The sequence below is a fragment of the Lampetra fluviatilis genome, chromosome 41 (assembly GCF_964198595.1).
Source record: "Lampetra fluviatilis chromosome 41, kcLamFluv1.1, whole genome shotgun sequence".
In the NCBI taxonomy this organism is placed as follows: Eukaryota; Metazoa; Chordata; class Hyperoartia; order Petromyzontiformes; family Petromyzontidae; genus Lampetra; species Lampetra fluviatilis.
The window spans coordinates 3,330,845-3,349,868 of NC_136315.1; the positions used below are offsets into that span (position 1 = coordinate 3,330,845).

At 59.6% G+C, this 19,024-nt stretch overlaps 2 protein-coding genes across 3 annotated transcripts in view; one reads left to right on the forward strand and one right to left on the reverse strand.

Moving 5' to 3' along the window:
• CPE (carboxypeptidase E) overlaps window positions 1-14,151 on the forward strand; it is a 28,932-nt gene extending 14,781 nt beyond the window's left edge. For both annotated transcript variants that reach the window (XM_078875337.1, XM_078875338.1), the window contains exons 2-9: window positions 4,820-5,016; window positions 5,439-5,606; window positions 6,902-7,019; window positions 7,478-7,657; window positions 8,401-8,540; window positions 11,086-11,185; window positions 11,694-11,812; window positions 12,189-14,151. In XM_078875337.1, coding sequence (XP_078731463.1) covers window positions 4,820-5,016; window positions 5,439-5,606; window positions 6,902-7,019; window positions 7,478-7,657; window positions 8,401-8,540; window positions 11,086-11,185; window positions 11,694-11,812; window positions 12,189-12,284 — 1,118 coding nt within the window. In that variant the 3' untranslated portion in view covers window positions 12,285-14,151. The remainder of the gene's footprint in view (window positions 1-4,819; window positions 5,017-5,438; window positions 5,607-6,901; window positions 7,020-7,477; window positions 7,658-8,400; window positions 8,541-11,085; window positions 11,186-11,693; window positions 11,813-12,188) is intronic.
• Window positions 14,152-14,570: 419 nt separating this feature from the next.
• Window positions 14,571-19,024, reverse strand: part of LOC144946454 (dorsal-ventral patterning tolloid-like protein 1) — a 48,888-nt gene continuing 44,434 nt past the window's right edge. The window contains exons 18-21 of the mRNA XM_078875339.1: window positions 18,673-18,800; window positions 17,683-17,896; window positions 17,022-17,272; window positions 14,571-16,062 (exon numbers count right to left, since the gene is read on the reverse strand). Coding sequence (XP_078731465.1) covers window positions 15,928-16,062; window positions 17,022-17,272; window positions 17,683-17,896; window positions 18,673-18,800 — 728 coding nt within the window. The 3' untranslated portion in view covers window positions 14,571-15,927. The remainder of the gene's footprint in view (window positions 16,063-17,021; window positions 17,273-17,682; window positions 17,897-18,672; window positions 18,801-19,024) is intronic.

Genomic DNA, 19,024 nt, shown 5'->3' on the forward strand with positions numbered 1-19,024 from the left:
TGTGGGGAGCGGTCGTGTCGTGGTTAGCGCGCTGCGCCACGAACCCGGCGATTCAGTGACGATTATCTAAGCCGGTCCTGGGCCTCCCCTAGGTCGACTCGGCCTCAAATGAGATAGGCGGCCGGGCGTGGTGGTGGTGGGCCCAGCCACACCACCCTCTCGTAGGTGCGGCCGACCAGCCTGCGTTGGCACGCGGTGAGCGAGCACAGCCAACGCGAGACAGCTGGACGCGTTCCGTGTCGACAACGACGACAACAACAACAAAGCCATGTGACGACCTTGCGGGCGATGTGCCCTCTTCGCGGCACTCGATAAAATCGACTGAAACCGGCCCAGTCCATGGAATCGCTCACTGATATGTGGGGGGAGCGGTGGCGGTGGGGGGGTAAAATTGCTCGACTGCCTGCTCGTGCAGCAGTGGATCAAGCATGGACGGTGACGTTGGCGTCTTCGCTGCGGAGTTGCCAAGCAGCGTCACTCGTTACCGGCGGGGGTCGTTTTGTCCCTTGCCATTGTGAGAGGGACACGGGGGGGGGGGGCTTTGAGGCCCTGTCAGTGATGTAATCGCCGGGGGGGGCAGGGTAAACAGAGCTCTGGTGGAGTGGGGGGGGGTACGGTAACGCCATTGGATGGCTATTCCTGGACACGCCGAGAGGCGCTCCTACACGGATGAATTTTCGCGAGTGATTGGAAACAGACGGTCCCAGCAAAACACGGCAAAAAAAAACCCCGCGGCTCCCCCACCCACCCACCCCCCTCTACTGCCCCCCCCCCCCCGTGATGGATTTACCAGGCGCATGATTGTTGGCATTCGCTGCTTATTTGCTCGTGTATTCGTACTCCCGTTGCTGGGTAGTCTCCTCCGCGTGACGTATCGCGCGTCGCCGCAATCGCCAGGAAGTGTCTTGAGACCGAAGGGCCCTTTCCTGTTTACACTTTTCCTCTCCGCGGCGTCTTTCTGACGCGCGGGGACGTTATCGGCCGTGGGAGAGGGAGCGGAGTGGAGGTGAGGGAGTAGAGGGAGGGAGGAGCTCAGAGACGGTAGTGGTGAGGCAGTGGGTGGTGAGAATTGGTGAGCGGTGGTGTAGCGGTTAGCGCTACGCTGCGCTACGAACCTGGCGACCCGGGGTTCGATGCCCGCTCACGGCCAACACCACTGGCGATGATCTGAACCGGTCCTGGGCCTCCGCTAGGTCGACTCGGCCTCAATTGAGTACCTGGTGCGGTGTGTAAACATTGCCACTGGGGAGACAAAGGCGGTCCGGCGTGGCGCTGGCCACCCACCCCCTCGTGTGCCGTGCCGGTCTTCATAGGTGCTCGCTAACAGCACTTGCCCCAACAACAGTCTGTTCAGGCTATACGGGGGATCTCTGTCTTTGGTGTGAAGGGGTGAGCGGGTTTGTGGGTTAGCGGGCATGCGGGCGATTAGGGTCAGTGAGCGGGTGAGAGAGTGGGTGGGGTGAATAGGTGAGCAGGTTGGTGGGTTAGCGGGCATGCGGGCGATTGGGGTGGGTGAGCAGGCGAGAGAGTTTGTGGGTTAGCGGGTGAGTGGGTGAGTGGGCGAGCAAGGTGGTTGAGCCGGTGAGTTTGGAGAGGGCCTAGTCACCGGGGGACCACTGTGATTGGCTGTGGCCCCGCGAGGCCCACTAAACTAAACACATTTTACTTTTACCATGTAAGGCCCACTGACCTGGCTATCACAAATGACAGGTCGACGTAAGTTGCTTATCGCGTGGAAATGTATCGGAGGCATATACTCTGAGCGCGTGCTGACTCTGAATGTGGGGAGAAAAACCGGAGGACCCGGAGAAAATCTACGCAGCCACGGAGAGAAGAGACGCCGCAAACTTCAAATACGCAACAGGCTTAGAGGTCGGAATCAAACCCACGACCTCCGGCATACCGGGCGAGGTAGTTAACATCTCCTAGCCACCGTGGCATAGGCCTCGCGCTCGGCACGCTCCCAGCGTCCGATAGGCTCGCCGGCTTCGAGTCAACGGCGAGCGCCGGCGGGAGCAGGGGGGTGTGCGGTGTAGGGGCTGCATTGTGGTAGTGCCGTAGAGCGGTTGTGCGGTGGCGTGGTAGTGCGGTGGTGCGGAGGGTTGGTAATGCGGTGGTGTGGTGGTGCGGTGGCGCGGTAGAGCAGTGGTGCGGTAATGCAGTGGTGCAGAGGGGCGGTAGTGCGGTAGTGTGGTGGTGCGGTGGTGTGGATACGGAGGGGCGGTAGTGCGGTGGTGCGGGGGGTTGGTAATGTGGTAGAGTGGTGGTGCGGTAATGCGGTGGTGCAGAGGGGCACGGCGACTCATGGCTTCTTTCCTTCCCGAGCCGCAGTGAGCATGGCCGGTGGTCGATTGCCCATGGGGGGGGGCCAGTGTCCACTGCCAGAATTCGATCGCCCGTGACCCCTAGGGTAGGGGGGGGGGTGAGGAATGCCCCGCTCACGCTCCGCGGCGCCGGCGTGCAATTACGGCGCTCGCCCTGGCTCAGCGTCAGCTCCATGATCGCCGGGACTTGGCAGCTCCCGGCCACGCGGGGTTCCTAGCTACTCGGCGGTGTGCACCACCACCAGCGCACATCGCTGGTGGTGCTGCTGATGCTGCTGATGGTGCTGATGGTGATGTTGGCGGTGATGGTGGTGGTTCTGATCAGTCGGTCAGTCCGACTGATGCGGTACAGGAGGATGTGGCCCTGAGTGGACTTGCTGATGACTGGAACCAGCAGTGTCAAGATCACCCTTTTTAGAGGAGGCTGGTGAAGGACGCTACTGGGCACTTGGAGGCAGTCGCCTTTCAGCAACAATGGAGGGCAGAGGAGCGACGCTTGCAACAATGAGCGGAGCGCCGGGTGTCTAAAATACAGCAAGTTGGCCCAGTAGGGGGCACAGCTGGTGCATCTACTGGTCATCTCAGTCAGCCAACCAATGGCACCTGGGTCTGTCCCGTGACGTATCAGCAAGACTTCGACACTTCACGTGGCCTCAAAGTGCACCTGGCCTGGCACAGGCGCCGTGGTGATGTCACCATCACTTAGTGGCGAATGGTGGGGATTGGTATTGGTGGTGCTGATGGTGGTGCCAGACGCAGGAGAGGGGGATTGAACTGGGCAGGGAGACCCCGAGTGGGCAATTGAACCAGGCAGTGGGTTGCCGGGGGCGGTTGGGGTTAACCACCATCACCGCCGCCGCCGCCGCCATGTGGTTATCGCTGGACCCCTCTCCCTGGCGCCGCTGGACGTCCGTGCGGGCAACGCTCCGTTTGAGTAGCGCGACCTCCCGCGGCGCGCAGCCCACAGCCACCGACCCCGCGCTTCCTGCAGAAACCCAACGCCGCTCCTGCCCCCCCCCCGCCCTTGCCCTGCCCTTCCCCTGCCCCGGACAGACCAGGCCCAGCTCTGCTCGGCAATTCCAGCCGTGGCACGGTCAGCCCGTCTGGCTGTGTGGCCGCAGGCGGGATTATCGACTCGCCACATCCTGGCAGGCGCTGAGTGATGGAATTCCACCACTCGCGCGCCATCTTCGTCCACGGCACCAGTGCGGCGCGAGGCGCAGCGGCATCGAACGCCGCGGCGTTTTGCGGCGTTTTGCGGCGTTTTGCAACGCTTGTCGCGTTTTCGACAAAATTGGCACATTGTAGAAATTGCCGGTTGTGAGCGAATTCCGCTTGTTTACGCCGGAAAGCCTCGCTCGAGCTTTGCGGCTCTTTGTCAGGAGCGTCGCTGCCATGCTTTTCCACGGTCGCGAGATGTTAACTACCTCGCTGGGTATACAGGAGGTCGTGGGTTCAATCCGGATTCCGACCCTGACGCCTGCTGTATATTTGGAGTTTGCATGTTCTCCCCGTGAGCGTGTGGATTTTTCTCCGGGCCTGCGACTTTTCCCTCCACATTTAGAAACATGCGTTTAAAGTATTTGGCTGCTATACATTTCCACGTGATAAGCCACTTAAATGCGCTACATAGCTCAGCGGGCTTTACCTGGTTAAATACATTTTTCTTTTTTTGGCAATTGGGGGCAATGTTGCTGCTGCTGCTCTTGTGTGGTGATCCCAATTGAGTCTGGACATCCGTGAAAAATAGCTTTTTATCGCTCATCGGATTCCTTCATAATAAATAAAGATTGTGACGGAGTCATTTGCAGGATTTTTCTTCAGCAGCGGGGTGTTGTTCGTCAATACCCTGTCACTCTTTGTGTGTGTTTATCTATGGGAGGAGGAAACGGGAGAAACTGGAGAAATCCCATGCGGAATAGTGGGGGGAGGGGGAGAGAGAGAGAGAGAACGCACAAACTGCACGCGGAAAGGCACCCAAGTCGGGAATCGAACCTCCGGGGCCTTGGAGCAGTGAGGTGCGAATGTGGCTCCTGCTCCGCCCCCCCCCCCAACCTGACGTCGTGAATTGTGACACCGTCCTGGCCGGGACGTTCAACCGGCCCCAGGAGGGGGCCACTGGGGGGCGGGGGGGAGGCCCGGCGGGGGAGTGGCCTCGCCGCTGGGCGGTGGAGGCTCGCGGTTCGAATCCGGCAGGCTGCCCCGGTTAACGCTGCGGGGCGCGTCGACCGTGCGACACTCGCTCTGCGCGTGTCCGGACGGCATTCGATCTCTCGCGGTGTTGTCCGGCACGAGTTTGACGGTCTGGCGTGGCGGTGTTCGGTGACCTGCGCGTGACCCGCAGAATCACAGTTTGAATATTTATTTATACTGGAGGAATACGATGAGCTATAAAGCTTTTTTCACAGACGTCCAGTCTAGCCTGGCTGCCCTTGACGGTACCCGCCGCTGTGCCCCCCCCCGGCCTCACCCCCCGTGCCCCCCCCCCACCGCAGGCGAGCCGGAGTTCAAGTACGTGGGCAACATGCACGGCAACGAGGCGGTGGGGCGTGAGCTGCTCATCAACCTGGCGCAGTACCTGTGCGCCGAGTACAAGCGTGGCAACCGCACCATCGTGAACCTCCTGCACAGCACGCGCATCCACATCATCCCCAGCATGAACCCCGACGGGTTCGAGCTCGCCGCCAGCCAGGTGAGTGAGCCAGAGTGGGTGAGTTAGAGAGTGACAGCGGGTGAGTGGGCGAGGGTGAGTGGGCGAGCGAGAGGGTGAGTGGGCGAGCTACAGGGTGAGAGCGGATGGGTGGGTGAGTGAGCGAGAGAGCGTTGGAGACTGTTCTAGTTGAGTTTGTTCAACCCCGGTGAGAACTGTAGAAGCCAGGATAGAAGAAGAGCCTCATTTTGCAGGAGCCACCTAAGGTCACCACCGCAGCAGCAGCAACAACAAAACGAATAAACACAAAGCAACAGCAAAGCGCGTGGTACGAGCGAGGAGGGACTTAGTCTCCGGAGCATCTCGTAAACTCGCAGACAACCCTGCAACTGCTTCTGGAAATGGGGTGAGAGAGTCAACGTAATTTGACGATGACGATCGGTGTCTCCCCGCGCGCTGCCCAGGACGGCCCGGACAAGGACTGGCTGCTGGGACGGAACAACGCCCAGGGAGTGGACCTCAATCGCAACTTCCCGGACCTGGACCGCATCGTGTACGCCAACGAGCGCACCGGCGGCGCCAACAACCACCTGCTGCACGACCTGCGTGCACGCGTCGACAACGACCCCCGGGTGAGTGAGACCCGCCCGCTCGCCCGCGCACGCTCGCCCACACTCCGGGCCACTCGCCCACACGCCGGGCCACTCGCCCACACGCCGGGCCACTCGCCCACACGCCGGGCCACTCGCCCACACGCCGGGCCACTCGCCCACACGCCGGGCCACTCGCCCAACGTGTCTCCCATCCTCTCCGTGTCGCCCCCCCCTCCCACTCGAATGCGAACTCGCCTGGACGCTCGCTCATCCACTCGCCCACCCATTCGCCCACTCGCCCACTCGCCCACTCACTCATCAAGTCGCTGACACAATCATTCATCCACTCACTCGCTCGCTCACCAATTCGCCCACACAATCATTCATCCACTCACTCACTCGCTCGCTCACCAATTCGCCCAGATACTCGCTTATCGACTCACTCACTAGCACAACAACAACAACCGCCATTCGCCACTAAGTGGCGGTGACGTCACCACGACGCTTGTGCCAGGCCATGTGCACCTTGAGGCCACGTGGAGTGTCGAACGCCCGCTGGCAGGAGGTCACGGGGCAGACCCAGGTGCCACGGGTCGACTGACTGAGATGACCGAGATGACTGGCTGTGCTTTAGCCAGCCAGCGCTCCGCTCGTTGTTGTGAGCGTCGCTCCTCCGCCCTCCATTGTTGTTGGAGGGTGACTGCCTCCAACTGCCCAGTAGCGTCCTTCATGAGCCTCCTCCACAGAGGCCGATCTTGACACCGCTGGTACCAGTCATCGGCAAGTCCACTCAGCTCCACGTCCTCCTGTACCACATCACTCCATCTAGCACAGCCGCACATTCACACTCATCCCACACCCCCACTCTCCTGCACACCCACGCTTCCCGTAGCCACATAGAGTGCCCACTCCTCACCTTGCAGCCACACACACCGCTCACCATTGCACCCACACCCGCATACCCACTCCTCTCATAACAGCGGTGGCTATGAGATGTTAACTCGCCTGGTATGCAGGAGGTCATGGGTACGATCCCGACCCTGACGCCTGCTGCTGTATATTTGGAGTTTGCGTGTTTCTCTCTCATCATAATTTTTTTTCCCCGTGGTCGCGTGGATTTTTCTCTTTTTTTTTCCCTCCACATTTAGAATTAACGACGTGCGTTCCGAGTATTTTCCTGCGACACATTTCCAGGTCGCTTCTGAAAAAGAAAAGCTCCATAGCTCGGTGGGGTCCTCACCTGGTAAAATAAAAAATCTTTTTAGTTTTTATAACCACACGGCCACTCATCCCACATCCCCTCCGTGCCGCCCTGTGTCGCGGTCGTGGCACAGATGGCGCCCGAGACCAAGGCGATGATCCACTGGATCATGGACGTGCCGTTCGTGCTGTCGGCAAACCTGCACGGAGGAGACATCGTGGCCAACTACCCGTACGACGAGACACGCACGGGTGAGGCACGGTGGGGGGGAGATACGGGAGGCGGACACGGTGGATCAGGGGGACACGCCGGGGGGGAGACACGGGGTGGGGGGGACACGGTGGGGGGGGGGGAGTCACGTCACGGTGGGGGGGGGGGACACGGGGGGGAGTCACGGTGGGGGAGGGGACACGGGGGGGGCACACCGGGGGGGGCACACCGGGGGGGGGGGGGGGGGGGGTGGGGTGGAGGACGACAAAACGTGGTAGTTGGTTACAATCCAACACACCGGTGTGCTGTGCTAGTAACTAATTGGCACATTTTGTTGACGTGACAAACCTTACAAATTGGCTGTGTCGGGTGGTGGCGGGTTTACCGACGCACTTATACTTTTAAAAACCCTCTGATTCCCTAGAGCACTTGCACGAACGGTCTGTTAAGGCTACACGGGTGGTGTGGGATCTTCGTCTTTGCCGCCGGCGCCCCACAGGCACCGACCAGCAGTACACGGCCTGCCCGGACGACGTGGTCTTCAAGAGCCTGGCGCTCGCCTACTCCCTGCCGCACCCGGTCATGTCCAACCTGCGGCGCCCGCCCTGCGACATGGAGGGAGACGATCGCTTCATCAACGGCACCACCAACGGCGCGGCATGGTACAGCGTGCCGGGAGGTGCGTCACCCCTGCCCCCTCCACCCCCCGCTCCCCCCCGCACTCGCAGCAGACACTCGCCCCTGCTGCTTGGCCTGTTCCTCTCCCTCGCCTGCTATCAGCTGCTCCGCACGTATTGTCGTCATCGCAATCGTCATCGCAATCGTCATCGCAGCCATCATCATCGCCATCGTCGTCGCCGTCGTCGTCGTCATCATCGTCGCAATCATTGTCATCATCGTCGCCGTCATCGTCGCCATCATCGTCGCCATCATCGTCGCCATCATCGTCGTCATCATCGTCGTCATCATCGTCGCCGGCCCCTCACCCGAGCCTCACCCGCTCCTCGCTCGTCCATCGCCTTTCCCCCTCTACCTCAGTGGTGAATGGCGAACGTTGTTGTTGTTGTTGTCGATGGGACACTGGTGCAGAGACAAGACCGTAAAGAAGGCTATTTCTGGTGTGGGCCAATCAGTTTCAAAGACAAATGCTGACATTAATCATACCATCGGAGTCTGTTTGCATCTTTTGCCACAAGCACGTGCGGTTAATCCAGACTTGATTCCTTGCAAAAAAGGGATCTACTTGGTGTTTGAACATCTTTACATTGCCGGAAAAGGTAGAAACCTACCCTTGTTTTTCATACGTTGCTGTTGTTGTCCTGCTGATCCGCCCCCCTTCCCTGCCTCCCCATCATGCTGCCCCCTCCCGTGCTGCCCCCCCCGCTGTGACCCCCCCCCCCCCACACCGTGCTGCGTGTGCAGGCATGCAGGACTTCAACTACCTGAGCAGCAACTGCTTTGAGATCACGCTGGAGCTGAGCTGCGAGAAGTTCCCGGCGGAGCGAGAGCTGCGCCGCTACTGGCGCGAGAACCGCGACTCGCTCGTCAGCTACATACAGCAGGTGGTGCCACGCACCGCTCACTCACTCACTCACACTCACTCACACTCACTCACTCACACTCACTCACTCACACTCACTCACAACAACAACAACAACCGCCATTCGCCACTAAGTGGCGGTGACGTCACCACGACGCTTGTGCCAGGCCATGTGCACCTTGAGTCCACGTGAAGTGTCGAACGCCCGCTGGCAGGAGGTCACGGGGCAGACCCAGGTGCCACGGGTCGACTGACCGAGATGACCGAGATGACTGGCTGATGCACCACCTGTGCCCCCTACTGTACCAACTTGCTGTGCTTTAGCCACCCGGCGCTCCGCTCGTTGTTGTGAGCGTCGCTCCTCCGCCCTCTGTTGTTGTTGGAGGGCGACTGCCTCCAACTGCCCAGTAGCGTCCTTCACGAGCCTCCTCCACTGAGGCCGATCTTGACACCGCTGGTACCAGTCATCGGCAAGTCCACTCAGCTCCACATCCTCCTGTACCACATCACTCCATCTCTTCTCTAGCCCGTGCCGCGCCCGTTTAGCCCCCTCGATCCGGCCGAACAAAAGCTGTTTAGGCATGCGGTGGCTGGGCATGCAGGCTACATGACCCAGCCAACGCAGCCTTGCCTGCCGGAGGAGCTCACTGATGGGACTTTGCCCAGATCTTTCAAGGACTTGTGAGCTCCTCACACAATCCAGCCTGGTTAAACCCAGGATGGATCGTAGGCAGGCCAGCCTAAATGTTTCCAACCGGCGAAGATGCTCCACTAGGGGGGTCCACGTTTCGCAAGCGTAGAGAAGGGAGGGAATGACCGTGGCCGAGAAGACCTGAAGCTTCGTGCGGAGCGACAGACCAGGTAGCTTCCACACAGCGTTACGCAACCGATGAAAAGATATTGCCGCTCGACTGATTCGGAGTGAGACCTCTGCTGATAAACTGGAGCCGGTCATAAGCACACTGCCCAGGTATGGGAAACTCTCCACTCTCTCCACAACTGCCCCATCACCAATTGGGAGTTGTGGGGGTGGAGTGTCCGATGGTACAAAATACCCAGGCAGGTGCTTAGTTTTGGTGGGGCTGATGGTAAGGCCCCACCTCTTAGTGGCATGCTCCAGTCTCAGCAGCAGCGTCTCCAACTCCTCTTCTGAATGAGCAGCTATTACAAAATCATCGGCATACATAACGTGGTTGACCAATAGGGAGCCATCCCTTGCTCGCACCCGGGCGTCGATCAGCCTCCCATTATATCTGTACCAAATGGAAATTCCCCCGGTACAGCTATTGAAGGCTTCACGAACTACGCAGTCGAAATAGATGTTAAATAATGTGGGAGCCAGAGGACATCCCTGTCGCACCCCAAGGTGTACAGGGAAAGGCTCCGACTCCCGGCCACGTAGTTTTACCCGGGCCCGCTCACCATCATGAAGGTCCTTAATGATCGTGAGCAGAGGGTCAGGGACTCCGAAAGCACGAAGAACAACCCAGAGCCCAGTCCTACTGATGGTATCATAGGCCTTGACCAGGTCAATAAAGCAGAGATGTAGGTCTTTTTGGAATTCCCTACACCTCTGCTGTAGCAGACGGACAGAAAATATGGCATCTGTGCAGGACCGCCCTTTCCTGAAACTGCATTGGGGCTCCGCAAGCCTCTTCTCAGCGTGCCTAGCAAGGCGATGTTGAATAATCCTTGCCAGGACCTTACCCGGCACACTGAGGAGTGAGATGCCCCTGTAGTTGTTACAGTCGGTACGGTCCCCCTTCTTAAAGAGGGGGACCACCAGGGCATCCTTCCAGTCCTGCGGAACCCGTCCAGTGGTCCAGACTGTTGTTATGATGTCATATAGGGCAGTCTGTGCACAAACGCCACCCTCCCTCACTCACACTCACTCACTCACACTCACTCACACTCCACTCCACTCGCTCGTCAGCTACATACAGCAGGTGGTGCCACGCACCGCTCACACACACTCACTCACTCACTCACACTCACTCACTCTATACTCACTCTACACTCACTCTACACTCACTCTACACTCACTCTCCACTCACTCACACTCCACTCGCTCGTCAGCTACATACAGCAGGTGGTGCCACGCACCGCTCACTCACTCGCTCACACTCCACTCACACTCACTCACACTCACTCACACTCCACTCACTCACACTCCACTCACTCACTCTACACTCACTTTCCACTCACACTCCACTCACTCTACACTCACACTCCACTTGCTCGTCAGCTACATACAGCAGGTGGTGCCACGCACCACCCACTCACTCACTCACTCTACTCACTCACTCCACTCACTCTACACTCACTCCCCTCTCACTCGCTCCCCACTCACTCCCCCCTCTCTATCCCTCACTCTCTCTCTCACTCCACTCACTCTCTCTCTTGCTCTCCACTCACTCCCCCCTCACTCTCCACTCACTCTCTACTCACTCTCCACTCGCTCCCCCCTCACTTTCCACTCACTCCCCTCTCTCCTTCGCTCTCCGCTCCCCTCTCCCCTCTCCCACTCTTCACTGCCCCCCCCACCCCCCACCCTTGCCGGTGCCCAGGTGCACCGTGGGATCAAGGGGCTGGTGCGCGATGAGAACGAGCGCGCCATCGCCAACGCCACCATCTCCGTCAAGGGCATCGCTCACGACATCACCACCGGTAGGTGCCCTCTTCGCCCATGCGTCTCTTGACGAGCGGCGGGGGCGGTGAGCGGAAGCGGGCGTTGGCGTACGCTTGTCGGCAGGAGACCGCGCGCCACAACGCTTGGTCTGACGCTTGCGCCGTGCGTGTGCCGGGACGACTCGGCCTCAAGTGACCACCTGTTGCCACGTGTAAACAACGAGTCGCACATGTCGTGTGTGTGTGTGTCGGTGTGTGTCCGTGCGTGTGTTCGGGAGCGGTGGCGTAGCGGTTAGCGCGCTACGCTGTGCTACGAACCTGGCGAACCGGGTTCGATTCCCGCTCGCGAATTTTTGAACCGGTGCTGAGCCTCCCCTAGGTTGACTTGGTCTGAAATGAGTACCTGGTGCGGTGTGTAAAACATCGCCACTAGGCAGACAAAGGCGGTTGGACACCGCCCCGGCTTTCATAGGTGCTCGCGCACAGCACTTGCCCCAAAAAGCGTTGTAAGGCTATACGGGGGACCTTTGCCTTTGTGTGTGCGCAGCGAGGGACGGGGACTACTGGCGCCTGCTGGTGCCCGGGGACTACCAGGTGACGGCGTCGGCGCCGGGCTTCCAGAGCGTCACCAAGAAGGTGGCGGTCGCTTACAGCCCCCCCACCAAGGCAAGCGGCCCCCCACTCCGGGTTGTGGTGATGACGTAGTGGTGGTGGTGATGATGACGTAGTGGTGTTGGTGACGACGTAGTTGTGATGATGACGACGTAGTGGTGATGATGATGACGTAGTGGTGGTGATGACGACGTAGTGGTATTGGTGATGACGTAGTGGTGATGGTGATATGGTGGTGTGTTGGTGATGATGACGTGGTGGTGATGACGTGGTGATGTGTTGGTGATGATGTTGATGTGATGGTGATAATGGTGATGTGTTGATGATGATAAGGTGGTGATGACGCAGCTGTATTAGTGATTCGTGGTGAGCCAGCGGTCGTGGGCTTGGAGCGACCTCCTCTATCCGTTGCCCCCTCCCCCCCCCACAGCTGAACTTCGACCTGACGTCCAACGCGCACCGCGAGGAGGAGAAGGAGGAGATGCTCACGTGGTGGAAGATGATGTCCGAGACGCTCAACTTCTGAGATGCAGCCAAGGACGCGGAACGGCCACTGTGTGTACCCCCCCCCCCACCCAGCCCCCCACTGCTTGTTTCCTCTCACCCCCCTCCACACACCCCCCCCCCCCCCCGAAGTGTAAACCGCGTTGGCGATGCTAAGCGCGGCGACGTGGAACGACGGGGTGTTGTTGTGCGTGCTTTCGCGAATCTTTGCTCGCTTGCAGAGCGAGCGCGCATTGGCGAGGGGGTTGAACGTCGTCATTTCAGAGGGTCCCAGGGGAGAGAAGACCCCCCCCCTCCTCCCCCCCTTTATCCAAGGTGTGAGGTGTCCTTTATTGCCAATGGGACCTCTGTCCTGTCTCTGTTCCGGAATTTCCCCTCTCAAAAGGCATTCCTCTATCCATGGGAACCGATTTAAATGCAAGGGGTTCCAGCCCCAGCGAGACCTGCCTGCATGAAGGGGGGTTCGCCTGTCCAAATGAACCCCCCCCCCCCCCACTCTGTCAGTCAAAGGGGACTCGTCAGCCACATCAAAGGCGGGGGAGGGGGGGGGTACTCAATTCTTGGCAGGGCCCTCTCCTCGTTTCGTGCTTTTAATAACTGGGTCAGATTTTCCACGCGAGTTAACTGCGTGTCGGACCGGTCTATGTCAAATCCGAAATCGGAATCTTTTATTTAGAGACTGCAGGAGGAGGAATCCCACGGACGGTGAAGCTCTCATTATCACGGTTATGTCCAGTATGGGCGGGCCAATCGTAGCGGGACCCCATCTGTCAAGGGGGGGGGGGGGGCATCATCTCGATTGTGGTGGACCTGTCAAGGGGGACCGCTATCCCTGTATCCCGAGGCGGGGGGGGGGGGGCGAGGGGAGGTCGCTGTGGGGAATCTGCGCTTGCTCTGGCCGCGTTCGCTGTGAATGCAACGTGATGGGAGATGGAACCAAAATGCCCCCTTGCCCCCGCGTGGTCGTGGTGGCTGCTACCGCCGCTGCCACCGCCGCCGTTGTTGTTGTATTCGTGGAGTGTTGCTGTAGATGTGCAGTATTATTATAATATAATCACGTGGTTGTGTCACTTTATAATTTGTGGAGTTGTGTGTTTGTTTCCGTCTGCTCCTCCCCCCCCCCCCCCCCGTGCAATGATGTCCTGGTGGTGAGAAAGGCCACGCAGATCAGGCCGAGTCGGAGGTTATTTAACGTGTTGGCGCTGCTCAGAGAGAACGCACGCCGGGAGACGTTGGTGACAGAGCGTGGCCTGCAGTGAACCCTGTACCCCCCCCCACGTCCCCAATGCTGTGCATGCCCCCCACCCCATCTGCCCCCCCCCCCCACCACCACCACCCACACCTCCCCACGCGCCAGGTCCCGACGGTTAGAACGCGGCGATCGTTCCGCCGGCCAGAGAGTGAAGAAGCCCCGGTCGGTGTCGTTTTAAAAATTGACTTTAATGAATTTAACCGAAGGTGGTTTCCGTTCGTTCCACGTCGAGGGGTGTGCATTGTGCGCTGATGGGGGCGGGGCGGGGCAGGGTGGGGGGGTGGTAAAGTGTCGCTCCGTGTGCAGTCATCGTGCGAGCGCTGCCACGGCCGTGCCAACGCTCGGTCTCCGTTGTCTCGATCCCTGAACTCACGGTGGGGGGAGTTGGTGCGCCCGTGAACCGGCTCCAGTAACAGCGAGGGATGCCTCCGGGTTTCCAGCAAGTACCAGACTTCGCTCCCCACCTAACCCCCCCGCCCCCTCGACCACCACCGCTACCACCACCACCACTACCACCACCACCACCACCACCCCACCTTGCTCCGATCACGAAAACGCAGTCGTTGATTGTATCCGTTCACGAGTTGTGTGTAAACGCGTTAGACAAATAAATAGTGGCTCTGCTTTCCCTTTTCAAGGTCTCTCCTCTTCCTCGCTCGCCTCTCGCGTTGCCTGCAGATTGCCCCCCCCCACCCCCTCCAGATACGTCACCGCAACAGAAACCGGTATCGTCTTTGGAGCAGGGAGCGTGGTCACCGTGGTCACCGTGGCGACGGCGCCCATGGAAACGATCCCCATGGCAACAGTGCTCGCTCGGTGACAGCGCTGGTGTGGCGATGGCAGCCTAGGTGTGAACGGCGCTCGCTCGGGGTAAGGCCGCTCTGCGGCGGTGTAGTGGCGGAACCGCCGCCACACCGCTAGTGCGGCACTGGCGACACGACCAGGAGTCGCCGGACTGCGCTCTGCCCAGTGCCAGCAAAACCCCCCACACTCCACACGGTTTTTCAGGTTCGCTCGCCCCCCCCCCCCCTCCTCCCCCCACCCGTGATTGGCGTCCCCCGGTCTCTCCGCTGTTTGCACCGCGCGGCACAAACTGGAGCTCAGTGTGTTGTGGGCGCCGCTGCAGGCGGTGGCTTGAGGTCACCTGCCCTGCCAACCACCCCCACGCCACCACCGTGTGGAATGGTGAAGTCTGGTACCGGTGGACCGAATGCAACTCAGGTTGTGGAGGTTACCGTTCGGACTGTACCACTTATCATTGAGGGGGGGGGGGGTGGGGGAGGAAGATTCACATTAATTCCGTTGATCCCGTGGTGTGTTTTTGGTTCCCACGCGGTGAGTGCAATTCACAGGGCGGTTAACGTAGAACAGGTAAAGAGAGAGTCCTCGCCCTCTCCCAGGGAGCGGCTCCCGGAGGAGTGGCGAAGACTTCGCGACACGCGGAGGGTGTACGCACAAAGAGCAGGGAAAGGCACAAATCATCTCAGCCTTGTCCAGACCACCAACTCAAAAAGAGCTGAACGCGTGGCCGTGGCGACGTTTAGTCGGAGCACCGACACCGAGAACGGGCAGCAGCGGAAACCGAGAGATGGCCGTCGACCGGTTTCTTTCAACCTCATCAGGACTGATCGGTATAGTACCGTCTCCACCGCTCCATTCTGCTGCTGCCCTGTGCCTTTTGGTAACTAATCGCACATGGACGCACACAGGCACACGCACGCACGCACATACACAGAGACTCGCATGCACACCTGGCCCTGATGACCACAGGTGCGTGATCACGAGGTCGCGCCCGACACCGTACATCGTGCGCCAATTCCTCTGACACGACGAGTTGGTTACAACAAAAATATTTATACGAGGTCCCCCTCCTGTCTTGTTTCCCCCGCGTTATCGGACAACAACAAGGGTCATGGCGTTCGTCCCATTTACTCATAAGGCACAGCTCAGCCAGGTAGACGGGTCGACAGGTAGACGGATAATAGGCGATCGCTGTATATGGCAACGGTTCCCCCGTGTTGCATAGGAGCGGATTTGCTGTTGTCTTTTGCACAGCCCCGGCCACACCGTACAGAGGCGGCCACACCGCACGACGTCATTCGCAAACAGCGGCAGGCCTCCCTACACGGACGACTACAGCGCTCTGACAGGAATGGGAGCGGCTTACAACAACCCGACGCACACGAAGGGGGAATGGGGGTGCGATGAGGGGGGCGATGAGGATGCTGGGTTAAAATCCACAGGGGTGGGGAAAAAAAAAAAACCTCCTCTTACAAAAGTCGGCGGAGAAGTGCGACTGAGCAGTTCGTGGAAAGGCTCGCGCCAGCCTGGGGACGCTAGTGGGGGGCTAAGGGTGGATGGGGGGCAGGGGGCAGAGGCTGGAGGTGGGGGGTGGGGGGGGAGCTCAGGGGTGCTATTGCTCCTCCTGCAGGGCGTCCTGGAAGCCGGTGCTGGTGAAGCGCAGGTGGAAGCCCTTCTTGTTGATCGAGTCGTCCGAGTGGAAACGGAGCACCAACTTGTCCCCCGTGCTGTACACCGGCTCTGTGGGCTGTGGGTGGGTGGGGGGGGGGGGGGGGGGCCGGGGGCCGGGGGGGAGGGAGTGGGGGGGGGGATGATTCTGGCCCCCACAGTCTTGTCACCACCAAAGTCACACTGCCACTCGCATGCTCAAATTGGAGCTCATCCACTCGACGTCTCTCTTGCCACAGCTGACGGCAGTCGTGATGCCGCTCGCACTCATTCGGCGCTCGTAAACTACATTGACAACAAACCAAACTCACATTTTTCAACCGATTTGATTTAAAAGTGCACAGCTCCAGTGGCTTCCGAATATCGGAAAGGAAGAGCGTTCCAGACGGCCACAGAAGCGCATCCAAAAGCGCGTGATGCAGCGGCCGTCTTCGTTCGATGGGCAGCCAATGTGAAGCGGGCTGCACCCTGGCGGTGGTTCTGCAGAGGCTGCGTGGAATTAATCAAAACTGTTGGGGGGGGGGGGGTGGTGGTTTAGGCAATGCCGTGAAGGCTCGAAACGAAGGCCCCGGGATTAAGTAGGGGGGGGATCAAATGAAACAACAACCTTATAGATAATATTGGCTGTGAAAGCCTACGTCCATAATATAGGTTTGTCTTAGGTTACATTACGTGAATGTAAATGTGTCGTTAAACCCGCCACCAGCGGACACAGCCAATTAGTAAGGTTTGTCATGTAAGCAAAACGTGCCAATTCGTTACGAGTTACAGCACCACCATGTGCGTTGGAGATCAAATCCACGACATTTACAATCCGACTACGACGTTTCGCCAGCAATTGCAACCAGCATCATCAGGCGACAGCACAGAGAGACCGAAGCCTCCGCGTTGAACTGAAGGCCCCCGAGCGACGAGCCGGGTGGACACCCGCTGTGCGGTACTCGTGCCGGGTGGACGCCCGCGGTACGGTACTCGTGCCGGGTGGACACCCGCGGTGCGGTACTCGTGCCGGGTGGACACCCGCGGTGCGGTACTCACGCCGGCGCCGCAGTAGCGGGCGAGGGGCCTCGCGCCGGGGCCCACGCCGTCCAGCACCTCGAGGAAGTCGTAGGTGCAGTCCTGGTCCTCCTCCATCTCGAACGTGCGGAAGATGAGCTCCACCCCGTAGCCGCCCTCGGCCCACAGCTGCCACTCGCAGTCGGCCTGCGCGGGGTACGTGTTGTCGCCGAACTGCGCGTGCGAGTAGAGGTCGCGCGTGCGCACCGTCGCCTGCAGGCGCCCGCCACACTCTGCAGCGCCGCAGCACGGGGGGGGTAGGCCACGCGGAGAGACGCGATGTTAGGGAGATGCTGGGAGACCAGGGGGGAGAGACCCAGGGGAGAGTGACCACCAGGGAGTCCAGGGGGGAGAGATGTGGGAGAACCATGTTGTTGAGGTTACAGGGGAGACGCGAGGTGATGCTAGGGATTCATCTTCTTGGTTCTTTCGGTAAAGTCACGTAACTTTACCGAAAGAACCAAGAAGATGAATCCCTGCAGTCACGAAAGCTTTAAATCGAAATTTGATGCTAGGGGGAGTCAAGGCACACACGGGGAGGTCATGGGGAGACGTGGAGATATGGAAAGGCACAGGGAGCCCACGTGTATCCCCTTGCGGGTCCGTCCCTGTGTGTGTCTCCTTCTCGGCGCGTGCGTCTCACCGGTGGAGTGCGACGCCTGGAAGCCCTTGCGCTGTTTGGAGGCGTCGGAGAAGAACTTGAGCAGCATGGCGCTGCCCGACGAGACGACGGGCAGCGGGCGCCGCATGCCGCAGAAGCGGCCGAGGGATGGCGCCACGGAGTTCTCGCCGTCGAACACCTCCACGTGGTCGTACGCGCAGTCCTGGTGCGGCTCCACCTCGAACTCCTTGAACGCCTGGAGCCACAACCACCACAACCACCACCACCGTCGTCATCATCATCACCGCCACGAAGCTACCGTGACCCATGATTTGCATCGACCATCACAACCACACAGCCCTCAACCGAGATGTCCACACGCAGCTGCAACCACAGATTCACAACCGCGACAGCTACACTAACAACATCCTCCGATGCGCACGGTTGGCTACGTACGTTTCAACATTTACACGATCACAACAATGCAGCTACAGCAAGGCGGCTGCAACCACAGCCGCAGTGACGCCAACCACAGCCGCAGTGACGCCAACCACTACAACGACAGCCACCGCAATCGCATCTGTAACCACAGTGGGTCACAAGTCTTGGTTTCATGGTGTGAGCTGGGTGTAATGTTGTGATGGGGTTTACCGGCATGATCTAGGCGAGAGCTTGGCTGCATATTGTCATGTGATGTGACCGCAGTGAGATGATGTCGGCGTGATTTCACCATTACGGCAGTGCGATCACGGAGTGATTTCACTGACGGCAGTGCAATCTTGCCGTGATTTCACCATAATAGTGCGATCTGAAGGTTTTCACTGTGACGGCATTGTGATCTTGGCGTGATTTCACCGTGATCTCTGATCTTGGCGCGATTTTGAAACCGCACCGCGCTCATGCCAAGATTGCGCGATATCCACGATGATTCTGAGCTCACGCCGTGTTCGCGTTCGAAATCCGTGACGCCGCTCGATCCCGGCGCGATCAGTGCCGACCGCGCTCGTGCCGCCTGCAGAGCTGCCGTGGTACCAGTTTGACGCGGTGCCCGGGCGTGGCGGTGATAGTCCACGTGCACTCCTTGCGGCTCGGGTAGCGGTCCGGCCAGTTAGGGCTCGTGATGATTCCCTCCGCGCTGTCCACGCGCTGCTTGCAGCCGGCTGGGGGTACACGGGACATGTGACGCGTGACATGTGACGCGTGACACACGAGATGCGTGGGAAATGAAACACACACACAGGACACGTGAGATCCAGACGCACACGGGTGGCATTGCACACGGAGCGTGAAGCGCATGGGTAGCCGGACCCAGGGAGGGTTGCGGGGGTGGTGGAGGGGGCAGGGTTAGAGGGTTTTGGGTTAGCATTGGGATTGGGGTTCGCAT